Source organism: Cherax quadricarinatus, chromosome 39 (genome assembly GCF_038502225.1).
Source record: "Cherax quadricarinatus isolate ZL_2023a chromosome 39, ASM3850222v1, whole genome shotgun sequence".
NCBI lineage: Eukaryota > Metazoa > Arthropoda > Malacostraca > Decapoda > Parastacidae > Cherax > Cherax quadricarinatus.
In genome coordinates this window covers 17,576,532-17,590,330 of record NC_091330.1, presented here as the reverse complement: position 1 = coordinate 17,590,330, position 13,799 = coordinate 17,576,532, and the positions used below count along the sequence as shown (strand labels likewise).

General features: G+C 48.2%; 1 protein-coding gene across 6 annotated transcripts in view; it reads right to left on the bottom strand.

Annotated features, from left to right (window-relative positions):
• Nucleotides 1–13,799, bottom strand: part of LOC128696371 (chloride channel protein 2-like) — a 411,833-nt gene that overhangs the window by 225,900 nt on the left and 172,134 nt on the right. The window contains exon 1 of one of the 6 annotated variants that reach the window (XM_070092466.1): nt 139–2,669. The exons of 4 other annotated variants lie outside the window; for them this stretch is intronic. In XM_070092466.1, coding sequence (XP_069948567.1) covers nt 139–1,080 — 942 coding nt within the window. In that variant the 5' untranslated portion in view covers nt 1,081–2,669. Of the gene's footprint in view, nt 1–138; nt 2,670–13,799 lie in introns of those variants that run through there. One more of the 6 variants, XM_070092469.1, reaches the window with a different exon arrangement.

The following is a 13,799-nucleotide window of genomic DNA, read 5'->3' as shown; positions in this document are numbered from 1 at the left end:
ACCATGTAATCTTAACAAGCACCCTGGAATCTTGACAAGCACCCCGTAATCTTAACAAGCACGTTGGAATATTAGCAAGCATCATGTCGGAATATGGACCACCTGAGGAAGGCGGTGTCGTGGCAGAGCAAGACTCACCACAGTGAAAGTGTAGTCGAAGTTGATGTCAAGAGCCTGGCCAGAGGGTCGCCGGTGGTAACAAGGAATGTCAAGTTGCGAGAACGAAGGTTTCCTTTGCTTCTTCGGGATCTTGATGACGCAGTTCGCGGCGTTAAGACTGTCCACCGTTTCCACCAGGGACTCTCTGGAGACCTGTTGCGCTCTTCTTTTGACCAGGTCATGATCCCCATCTGTGTCATCTTCGGAGGTCTCCGGCGCGACGCTGGCAGCGACCTTCGCCGCTGTGGGTTTTTCTGATAGGGTGGGGGACGCCAAGGAATCGGAGCTCCTGCTGAAGGGAAATCTCGCTCTTTTCCTGAATTTAGCGCGATTATGGGGCGGCACCTGCAGATAATCGATGGTTGGGATGCTTCTTGAGACTACCTCCTCCTCCTCTTCCTCTGCCTCCGACCGTCTCCACGTAAACTCGCTGCTGTCGAACCTGAGCGGTGTGTTGAGTTCCCCGCATCGTGATACGTCGTCGGAATCAAAAACGTGAATGCTAACGGGGCTGGTAGGGGACGTGAGGAGGCGGGACTGCGCCCCTAGTTTGGGTGGAGCGGTGTCTGGCTTAGCAGCGAGGGGATCAGTGGAAGACATGCTGAGGAGGGGAAGGCCGTGAGAACCGATCATTGATGGTTTATCGTTAGTATCCTTGAGCGGCGGCGCTTCAGCCAGAGTGTCCTGAAGGTCCTCAGTGTTAGCCAAGATGGCCTCCCTGAGGATATGATCGACCACGTCATCGCAATGAGAAGTGTTACTCGGTGGGTCACCTGAGGTCAAAGCAGGTGACACGGTGGGGGTGGAAACCCCTTCCACGTCCGCCATGTTTGTGCCCATTACCGTCACCTTGCTCCCTCCATCACTTCCTGTGGTGTCTACACTCGGTACACTGACGCAGCCCGTCCTCATGACCAGCATGCAATTTTCAACGTACTTGCTTACGACAGAGTATAGTATATGTTTACCCCGCCGCTGTTACCATGAGATAACATCCTCCCAAGTTATGCATTTTGGTTTGCTGTAATGGGTTAATTTAGGTTAATGTAACCTAAGTCACCGTAGTTTAGTCTTAACAGGAAAGTTGTAACAGAGGTCTGGTGAACAGATAATACTGGTGCCGTGTTAAGATCGTGTTGAAATACAGGTTCTGCAATGCGTTCGAAACCAAACAGAGACAGATTGGTCAGACTGTGGCAGGGAGGATGGCTGGGTCGCCACAATTTTGAAATTTCAAATGTGACACTAACATATACTGGGCTACCCGGACAGATGATCCAGCCTCCACCACTCCTTGCGCTGAATGACTCACGCAGATTTAACGGTTCACGTAATTATAATTACAATAATAAATGATGATGGGCTTGTGGTGCTGATATCACAGTCAAGTGGCTCGTCTACTGTGCATCAAGGCGGATGTTGCTCCTTCACTCAAGTCTCCACTACAACACCAAGACACACTCCATGATGAGGACACTACTTGTAAATTAACCATAAGACAAGATGTAGAAAGTTTTACATTTTCGGTCACAGTAAGGAGAGTGATGGCTGGAGGGTGGTCTTAGTGTTCCACCACCACCATAATGTTATCACCTCCCGCAGTTCTACTTTAATGTCCGACACACAAATATAATATAAGGATCACGCAGTTTTCAGTGTTCCCTTAGTTTCTGCCCATGATAAGTACTGTTAATGAACATAGGAATCAATGTGGGTAACTAACACAGATCGCACTGGGTGAGTTTACATGCCCTAGGTATGGGTATATGCCCTCAGCATTCATAATGTTCAATATACCTGTATGTTTCCGGGTCTCATATACAAAACTACAATTTACATCCTGATAAGTCACGACATATTTTTCCTGTGAGGCAACACTAAAGCCTCCGTTACTATATGTTAGGCACTAGGTGATGGCAAGCGGTCCTCTCATTAATGATACTGTAGTCCACAGGTACGACCAGTGAACAACCCCTCACCACCTGGACCATCACGTGCGGGGCGCTGTCTGTACCTTACGATCAGGCGAGGTCAGGTCGAGTAGTCTAGACTCGTCCTAAGAGCTCTCACAAGTACTGTTTTCGCTGTTGCTAGACCCTAATGCCATTCCAGGGCACAAGGTTCGCTATCACCCACGAAATGTAAGACTTAAACGAGTTTTTGAAACTGAGGAACCAGAAGTCTCTGAGCATGTCTGGTGCTATGGAAAACACAGCTGCTGCGCGTGAGTTGCTTTCAGCAACAGGCACTGAATGCCACTGCTCAGTGAGGTGGCACTGAGCCCAGGTGGGAGGTGTTGATGGTGGAGGCAGTGGCTCCCAGTGCCACAGTGGCAGGGACTGAGTGGAGGGACAGTTGGCTCCGTCAACATTCCCTCCCTCCATCTACTCTTCTCAAGGTAAGGGGCTCTTGATCCAAATAACTGGACTTGCCTCTTTTCCCTTGAATCAAACCAACTGCTATCCATTCCTCGGGAGTTATATGACCCCAACGAGTCTAGCGCTTCCCAAAGGTTAAAATAAGAATCGAGTCCAACTATTCACCCCCCCCACACACACACACGTCTCAAGAAAGTCAAGGCTCTGGAGTAAACATCATATTTTTTTTTTCATTTCAGGGCAATACTAGGCAGCGAGCCTCTGTTTTCCAGATGGGATGTAAAACCTAGCTGCAGTAAGCCAGAGAATGTTTAGCCAGTTATGGGTTATCATCTAACAAAGAACCGTGTCAGGAGATATTACCTAGCACCACGATGAATAAACTCCTCCAGCACTATTGAGCCCGGAATTGCATGTAAACTACTTGACTCCGGCAGTCTATGCGAGACTAGCAAATCTTAAATTAGCATTCATGATTTCAACAATTTTTTTTTTAATTCTACTCAGTGTTAAGCCCATCTTAGAATATGCAGCACCAGCTTAGAGTCACAATTTAATTAAGCATGTTCTAAAGCTTGAACAGATGTGAAGGTCTGCAACGAGATTAGTGCCAAAGTTTAGGATGGTTGGGGTTGCACTATAAGGATCTATATAAAGCATGTGAACCTGATAAGCCTGAAAGGACTAAGGAACACACGATTACAACTCACAAATTTACAGCATATACTGATAGGGCACATAAGGGCAGGCTGAAATATGATGACCAGGTGCAAGGGGACACAGATGAAAGTTAAAAAAAAAACACAAGTCATAGGGATGTTAAAAAAGTTTCTTTTTAGTCTCAGGGAAGTAAGGAAGTGGAATGAACTCGATGTGTAAACGGAGGCAATCTTCATCCACAGCTTGAACGTTGGGTATGACATTCTCCAAGAGGATATAAAACTGTAATGGCGGTCGAAAAAAAAAACTTATGTGGTGTGTAATTAACATTATAAAAAGAAGATGACAGAATATTAGGTTCATGCACAAATAACCCGCACATAGAAGAGAGGAGCTTACGACGACGTTTCGGTCCGACTTGGACCGACTTGCAGTGCTCCCCTTTCTTTGTATTTGACTGGCTCCTCCTCCTTTATTCCCCACTACTACCACTACCACTACTACTACTACTACTCCTACTACCACCACCACTACCTCTTTCTACCTATATATACCCGTCCTGCTCCACTTCTCGTTAGTGTGTCTTTGTAAATGGTCCAAGTCGGACCGAAATGTTGTCGTAAGCTCCTCTCTTCTATGTGCGAGTTATTTGTGTATCGTTCCAGTCACGGTATTGTGCCTTTTTTGTTATTAGGTTTATGTGATCGCTCGCCTCACAATCGAAGAGACCCGGACTAGAGTGAGGGCGAGGCGAGACGTTGAGTCAAGTCTTCTTACACCTGCTGCTCCTTTTCATTTAACAGGGGAGAAAAATCTTGGGTGAGTCGACTGTTGTGTCACATTCTTGGTGAACACTTAGAAGCCGGAAAGGATAAATGCAACACGAGTACTATTGGGTTTTCTTGAAGCACCATAAAACAGTGTTCTTCTTACAGACAAATTAACCAAACTAAATGCTAATATAACTTCATAAAGAATACTTTGGTTTAGTTTGGCTACTCCTGTTGATGCCGGTGACGGGGAGCATGACTTATCCTTCCCTTCCCTGAACGAACCTGAATCCTTCCCATTACCCAGGCGCTATATAACCCCAACGGGTTTAGCGTTTCCCTTGAATAAAATAAAATAGAGTGGTTAATTAGGTTTAGTTTATGGTTACGCCAGGGTCATAAAGCTGCATGTCACCTGCTCATCACAGGATACACACACCAATAAGTGCATCTCCTTCAGGGTATGCATGCTAAAATTTGATCTTATTCCCTATTTTACGTACTAATATATTCTTGTCTGGTGGTGGAAAATTTACGTGCAGACTTAATGTAGTCGATAGGCTTTAAACCTTATTCACCAACCAATTCTCCACCAGTCAAGTATATATATATATATATATATATATATATATATATATATATATATATATATATATATATATATATATATATATATATATATATATATATATATATATATATATATATATATATATATATTTTTATTGTAATCACGAACAAGTGGTATTCAATAAATAGCAACACTGCGACTAGCCGAGGATTCGAACCCGTGTTGTTTTAGTCCGACGCTCTAACCCACGGGACCATACAATCCTAGAAGAATCACGCACCCAGCAAAACTAGGTGTTGTACCGTGATCTAAGGACATACGATGATGAGGGTGCTTCAGAGCTAATTTCATCCTCCTCCCCGTTGCTAGTACACCAGACGGGGAGGAGGATGAAATTAGCTCTGAAGCACCCACACCATCGTATATTCTCGGATCACGGTACAACACCTAGCTCTGCTAGGTATTGTATATTATAGGTCGCCACTCATGCTGTGAGGGAACATACTGCTGTAATGACAGGGTACTCCATTATATAAGAACACAGGAAAGAAGAAACACTGCAGCAGGCTGACTGGCCCATGCGAGGCAGGTTCACTTCTCCGACCGGCTTAAGCCAATGCCTTAACCTAGTCAGGTCAGGTCACATTCACTTAAGGGAGGAGCACGGCATCTGGCCTAGTAGCACAAGCTAGTCAAGTCAAACTCACACCCACACACACCCACTCATGCATTTATCTAACCTATTTTAAAAACTACACAACGTGTTAGCTTCTATGACGGTACTCGGGAGTTTGTTCCACTCATCCACAACTCTATTACCAAACCAGAGCTTTGCCATTAGTAGCATCAGTTCCATCCTTGGCTGTTACAAACTACAGGTATCACTACCTTTAAAAAAAATGTTAAAAGGCAAAACAAAATAATAAACAGTGGAAGGTTTTCAAATGTACAAAATAAAACGTAGGGACAACACAACATAAAACCAACACAACATAAAACCAACACAACATAAAACCAACACAACATAAAACCAACACAACATAAAACCAACACAACATAAAACCAACACAACATAAAACCAACACAACATAAAACCAACTCAACATAAAACCAACACACAAGAGAATAAGAAGAAGAATGCTCAAAAAATAATGTTCCCAACAGCTGCTCTAAATTTTCCCTCCAACAGGATAAAGTTTATTCTTTAAAATAAAATTATGTGGGTGGAGAGAGTGGGGCGACGCAGGTTGGAAGATCTCCAGGCATGATAGAAACACGACGACCCACACATCATCTCTAACTGACATACTGTTATTTATGTCGGAGAAACAACCAGGCCATTAACTCACGTCCTATCATATCAACATTAACTGGTTTCATGTTGCTAAATATAAAAAAAACTAATTTGGTATCGAAATTAGACACCATTAATGCTAGGACTAACAGAGTAACTATGTAAGTTGTTACTTAAGGTGGAAAATAGGATGTCAACATATTGTATATCTCCCTGGGAGACTGTATATCTCCCTGGGAGACTGTATATCTCCCGGGGAGACTGTATATCTCCCTGGGAGACTGTATATCTCCCTGGGAGACTGTATATCTCCCTGGGAGACTGTATATCTCCCGGGAAGACTGTATATCTCCCTGGGAGACTGCATATCTCCCTGGGAGACTGTATATCTCCCTGGGAGACTGTATATCTCCCGGGGAGACTGTATATCTCCCGGGGAGACTGTATATCTCCCTGGGAGACTGTATATCTCCCGGGGAGACTGTATATCTCCCTGGGAGACTGCATATCTCCCTGGGAGACTGTATATCTCCCTGGGAGACTGTATATTTCCCGGGGAGACTGTATATCTCCCGGGGAGACTGTATATCTCCCGGGGAGACTGTATATCTCCCTGGGAGACTGTATATCTCCCGGGGAGACTGTATATCTCCCTGGGAGACTATATCTCCATGAGAGACTGTATATCTCCCTGGGAGACTGTATATCTCCCTGGGAGACTGTATATCTCCCTGGGAGACTGTATATCTCCCTGGGAGACTGTATATCTCCCTGGGAGACTGTATGTCTCCCGGGGAGACTGTATATCTCCGTGGGAGACTGTATATCTCCCGGGGAGACTGTATATCTCCCGGGGAGACTGTATATCTCCCGGGGAGACTGTATATCTCCCAGGGAGACTGTATATCTTCCTGGGAGACTGTATATCTCCCTGGGAGACTGTATATCTCCATGAGAGACTGTATATCTCCCTGGGAGACTGTATATCTCCCGGGGAGAGTGTATATCTCCCTGGGAGACTGTATATCTCCCGGGGAGACTGTATATCTCCCGGGGAGACTGTATATCTCCCGGGGAGACTGTATATCTCCCTGGGAGACTGTATATCTCCCGGGGAGACTGTATATCTCCCTGGGAGACTGTATATCTCCCGGGGAGACTGTATATCTCCCGGGGAGACTGTATATCTCCCGGGGAGACTGTATATCTCCCGGGGAGACTGTATATCTCCCGGGGAGACTGTATATCTCCCGGGGAGATTGTATATCTCCCTGGGAGACTCTGTATCTCCTGGGGAGACTGTATATTTCCCGGGGAGACTGTATATCTCCCGGCGAGACTGTATACCTCCCGGGGAGACTGTATACCTCCGGGGAGACTGTATATCTCCTGGGGAGACTGTATATCTCCCGAGGAGACTGTATATCTCCCGGGGAGACTGTATATCTCCCGGGGAGACTGTATATCTCCCGGTGAGACTGTATATCTCCCGGGGAGACTGTATATCTCCCGGGGAGACTGTATATATCCCGGGGAAATTGTATATCTCCCTGGGAGACTGTATATCTCCTGGGGAGACTGTATATTTCCCGGGGAGACTTTATATCTCCCGGCGAGACTGTATACCTCCCGGGGAGACTGTATACCTCCCGGGGAGACTGAATATCTCCTGGGGAGACTGTATATCTCCCGAGGAGACTGTATATCTCCTGGGGAGACTGTATATCTCCCGAGGAGACTGTATATCTCCCGGGGAGACTTTATATCTCCCTGGGAGACTGTATATCTCCCTGGGAGACTGTATATCTCCCTGGGAGACTGTATATTTCCCGGGGAGACTGTATATCTCCCTGGGAGACTGTATATCTCCCGGGGAGACTGTATATCTTCCTGGGAGACTGTATATCTACCGGGGAGACTGTATATCTCCCGGGGACACTGTATATCTCACTGGGAGACTGTATATCTTCCTGGGAGACTGTATATCTCCTGGGGAGACTGTATATCTCCCGGGGAGACTGTATATCTCCCGGGGAGACTGTATATCTCCCTGGGAGACTCTATATCTCCCAGGGAGACTGTATATTTCCCGGATAGACTGTATACCTCCCGGGGAGACTGTATACCTCCCGGGGAGACTGTATATCTCCTGGGGAGACTGTATATCTCCCGAGGAGACTGTATATTTCCCGGGGAGACTGTATATCTCCCTGGGAGACTGTATATCTCCCTGGGAGACCGTGTATCTCCCTGGGAGACTGTATATCTCCCGGGAAGACTGTATATCTCCCGGGGAGACTGTATATCTCCCGGGGAGACTGTATATCTCCCTGGGAGACTGTATATCTCCCGGGGAGACTGTATATCTCCCTGGGAGACTGTATATCTACCGGGGAGACTGTATATCTCCCGGGGACACTGTATATCTCACTGGGAGACTGTATATCTTCCTGGGAGACTGTATATCTCCTGGGGAGACTGTATATCTCCCGGGGAGACTGTATATCTCCCGGGGAGACTGTATATCTCCCGGGGAGACTGTATATCTCCCTGGGAGACTCTATATCTCCCGGGGAGACTGTATATTTCCCGGGGAGACTGTATATCTCCCGGCGAGACTGTATACCTCCCGGGGAGACTGTATACCTCCCGGGGAGACTGTATATCTCCTGGGGAGACTGTATATATCCCTGCGAGACTGTATATCTCCCTGGGAGACTGTATATCTCCCTGGGAGACTGTATATCTCCCTGGGAGACTGTATATCTCCCTGGGAGACTGTATATCTCCCTGGGAGACTGTATATCTCCCTGGGAGACTGTATATCTCCATGAGAGACTGTATATCTCCCTGGGAGACTGTATATCTCCCTGGGAGACTGTATATCTCCCGAGGAGACTGTATATCTCCCTGGGAGACTGTATATCTCCCGGGGAGACTGTATATCTCCCGGGGAGACTGTATATCTCCCGGGGAGACTGTATATCTCCCGGGGAGACTGTATATCTCCCTGGGAGACTGTATATCTCCCTGGGAGACTGTATATCTCCATGAGAGACTGTATATCTCCCTGGGAGACTGTATATCTCCCTGGGAGACTGTATATCTCCCGGGGAGACTGTATATCTCCCTGGGAGACTGTATATCTCCCGGGGAGACTGTATATCTCCCGGGGAGACTGTATATCTCCCGGGGAGACTGTATATCTCCCGGGGAGACTGTATATCTCCCTGGGAGACTGTATATCTCCCTGGGAGACTGTATATCTCCCGGGGAGACTGTATATCTCCCTGGGAGACTGTATATCTCCCGGGGAGACTGTATATCTCCCAGGGAGACTGTATATCTCCCGGGGAGACTGTATATCTCCCTGGGAGACTGTATATCTCCCGGGGAGACTGTATATCTTCCTGGGAGACTGTATATCTACCGGGGAGACTGTATATCTCCCGGGGACACTGTATATCTCACTGGGAGACTGTATATCTTCCTGGAAGACTGTATATCTCCTGGGGAGACTGTATATCTCCCGGGGAGACTGTATATCTCCCGGGGAGACTGTATATCTCCCGGGGAGAATGTATAGCTCCCGGGGAGACTGTATATCTCCCTGGGAGACTCTATATCTCCCAGGGAGACTGTATATTTCCCGGGGAGACTGTATATCTCCCGGCGAGACTGTATACCTTCCGGGGAGACTGTATACCTCCCGGGGAGACTGTATATCTCCTGGGGAGACTGTATATCTCCCGAGGAGACTGTATATTTCCCGGGGAGACTGTATATCTCCCTGGGAGACTGTATATCTCCCTGGGAGACCGTATATCTCCCTGTGAGGCTGTATATCTCCCGGGAAGACTGTATATCTCCCGGGGAGACTGTATATCTCCCGGGGAGACTGTATACCTCCCTGGGAGACTGTATATCTCCCGGGGAGACTGTATATCTCCCTGGGAGACTGTATATCTACCGGGGAGACTGTATATCTCCCGGGGACACTGTATATCTCACTGGGAGACTGTATATCTTCCTGGGAGACTGTATATCTCCTGGGGAGACTGTATATCTCCCGGGGAGACTGTATATCTCCCGGGGAGACTGTATATCTCCCGGGGAGACTGTATATCTCCCTGGGAGACTCTATATCTCCCGGGGAGATGTATATTTCCCGGGGAGACTGTATATCTCCCGGCGAGACTGTATACCTCCCGGGGAGACTGTATACCTCCTGGGGAGACTGTATATCTCCTGGGGAGACTGTATATCTCCCGAGGAGACTGTATATTTCCCGGGGAGACTGTATATCTCCCTGGGAGACTGTATATCTCCCTGGGAGACTGTATATCTCCCTGGGAGACTGTATATCTCCCGGGAAGACTGTATATCTCCCGGGGAGACTGTATATCTCCCGGGGAGACTGTATATCTCCCTGGGAGACTCTATATCTCCCGGGGAGACTGTATATTTCCCGGGGAGACTGTATATCTCCCGGCGAGACAGCATACCTCCCGGGGAGACTGTATACCTCCCAGGGAGACTGTATATCTCCTGGGGAGACTGTATATCTCCCGAGGAGACTGTATATCTCCCGGGGAGACTGTATATCTCCCTGGGAGACTGTATATCTCCCTGGGAGACTGTATATCTCCCTGGGAGACTGTATATCTCCCTGGGAGACTGTATATCTCCCTGGGAGACTATATATCTCCCTGGGAGACTGTGTATCTCCCAGGGAGACTGTATATCTCCCGGGGAGACTGTATATCTCCCGGGGAGACTGTATATCTCCCAGGGAGACTCTATATCTCCCGGGGAGACTCTATATCTCCCGGGGAGACTGTATATCTCCCGGGGAGACTGTATATCTCCCGGGGAGACTGTATACCTCCCAGGGAGACTGTATATCTCCTGGGGAGACTGTATGTCTCCCGAGGAGACTGTATATCTCATGGGAGACTGTATATCTCCCTGGGAGACTGTATATCTCCCTGGGAGACTGTATATCTCCCTGGGAGACTGTATATCTCCCTGGGAGACTGTATATCTCCCAGGGAGACTGTATATCTCCCGGGGAGACTGTATATCTCCTGGGGACACTGTATATCTCCCTGGGAGACTGTATATCTTCCTGGGAGATTGTATATCTCCCGGGGAGACTGTATATCTCCCGGGGTGACTGTATATTTCCCAGGGAGACTGTATATCTCCCGGGGAGACTGTATATCTCCCTGGGAGACTCTATATCTCCCGGGGAGACTGTATATTTCCCGGGGAGACTGTATATCTCCCGGCGAGACTGTATACCTCCCGGGGAGACTGTATACCTCCCGGGGAGACTGTATATCTCCTTTTAACGAGATTATTTGGTAGTATGGTAGCGGGGAGTAAATGATAATTCTTCGGAGGCTTCTTAGTTTATTGTTAAATAGTGGTGGGTACACAGGCTTGTGTGTTTGTGCCCATGGCCCAGGCAGGACCATGCCCACGAGAGAGAGCTGGGAGGCCTTGTGTCTTGCTGCTAGGCCGCTGTGAGAGTGAGGGTGAGGCAAGTCTGGGCATACTGAAGTGGCAAGGCCTATAGGTGGCAGCACCAGCATGGCGTGAAATATGAACTAAGCTGGCAGACAGCATGGGCTGTCTGTGCAGACAGTACAGGCTGTCTACATATGCTCGGCCACCTACCGCGCGTCGTCCCGACACGACAATACTGGTGGTAAAATAAACTCGGTCTCTCTCTCGTAGGAACAGGGCACAGAACACAAAATAAAAACATATATATACACATGGACATGGAAAAAAAAACTTCCTACAGGGAGGGAAGAAAAAAACATGTGGGGTGTGCTAAACATCGTGGTCAAAGGGAGTGAGCGTCGAAGGGCATCACTGCATGCCTTCCTGCGTCTGGACAGATACTGCAACACGGGAGACATCGCTGCGGCTGAGCTGTGACGTAATAGGGTACGGTCTCCTCTGGAACGGTGAAGCAGTCATCGTAAGAGTCGCTGCAGGTTTTCACTCAACCTTGGGCACGACATGCTGGTGCCCTCGAGTGAGGCGTCGACAAAACTCGGCAACTGGACAGGACTTCTGGCAAGCGACTCAGAAGGACACTTCTCGACTGGTACTGTCGCTGGGCTGTCACTGCCGGCGAGCGTGGAGCGAGTTGTGGAGCGAGTCGCGGCAGAGATGACTGGGCGAAACATCTGGGAGTCGTAACATCATACACCAGACTGCAGTGAGAGAGCTAGCAGTCAAAGTGACATCTTCTTTGTGCAGGCTGCTCACTGAAGCTTGAGACACGAGGCTGACACAGAGTGTCATTCTCTCGGCAGTTGGAGTTATAGCAGAGGTTAGTCTAAGCGTCCCCAGACTTGTTCCTCTACATATAACTGTACTCTGACGGTCTGGAGGTGAAGTGAAACAAATCTCGATGGGAATCATAGCAGGTACGATTCTGCAGAACATCACGAGCGACGAGCATAAAAGCTTTCTGTACAAGAGGGCTCGGTCACTCGGGGCTGTCTTGACATCAGCTGTCAAACACACTGGTCACAAGGGTGACTTAACACAGTGGTGCTACTCAGGTCTGGCTCAGACCTCACTGGACACACGGAAACTTTAAAAACACACTGCGGTACATACGGTACACTAACATGTGAGAACACTGACTGAGAGGAATTAATTAACACACGACATATATTTTCTCTCAATCTTCTCGACAATACTGAAATAATTACTAGAAACACTCGATGTGACATGTGATGTCAGGCGTGATGTCACGAGGTGACGTCAGCAGGACTGTGACGTCAGCAGACATCTCGAGGTGACGTCAGGCAGACATCGTGACGTCATGAAGTCGGGCAGCATCGTCGGTGATGTCAATGTGATGTGGGCAGCAGACCACAGCATGAGGCCTGGGACATCTGGCAACTCACGTAGCTCGTAGGTCTACGTGACACCGCCCACACCGTGGCGTCGTGATCCACGTGGTGTCGTGATCTATGTGGCATGCTGATCCACGTAGCTTCAAGTGGCCTCGGGCACTCGGATACACAGCTCTGGCAATGAATTCACATGGAAAACAGCAGAAAACACAGCAGAGGGAGTGGGCAGTGGTGAGTGGTGTATGGTAGTCTGGTGGCGAGGAGCGTGGGTGAGTGTATGGCAGGGCGAGCATCTGGCCATTCCTCCTCCTCCACCCACAAACACGTGGAGAAGCTCACACTGGACGCAGAAATCGCCACAAAACTCACCTCTGGCTTGCTGAAACAGCTGTGCTGAGCTGAACAACAACAGCAACATACAAGTGACGCTGAACACGTGACTCGAGAAACAGCGTGGGACACTGTGCGTGGAGTCACTGGGATGCCACTTAAAATTCTCGAAGAAATTCGGTAAATTTCGGCTGGATCCTGCTTGTACCTGTGTCTGGATGCTGAAACGTGCAGACACGACATCAGGATAACTCGTTGAGAGACGGATGCTTCTTGTATGGGATGATGAAGTGAAGATGACTTCATCCCTCTTCCTTCCTCTCTTTGGGCAAACACACTGCTGCGACCACCGCTGGTACCAATTATAAAAAAAAAAAAAGAATTATTTGGTGTTCTGGTAGAAGGGAGTAAATGATAAGTCTTCGGAGGCTTATTAGTTTATTGTTAAATAGTGGTGGGTACACAGGCTTGTGTGTTTGTGCCCATGGCCCGGGCAGGGCCATGCCCACTAGAGAGAGCTGGGAGGCCTTGTGTCTTGCTGCTAGGCCGCTGTGAGAGTGAGGGTGAGGCAAGTCTGGGCATACTGAAGTGGCAAGGCCTATAGGTGGCAGCACCAGCATGGCACGAAATATGAACTAAGCTGGCAGACAGCATGGGCTGTCTGTGAAGACAGTACAGGCTGTCTACATCCTGGGGAGACTGTATATCTCCCGAGGAGACTGTATATCTCCCAGGGAGACTGTATATCTCCCT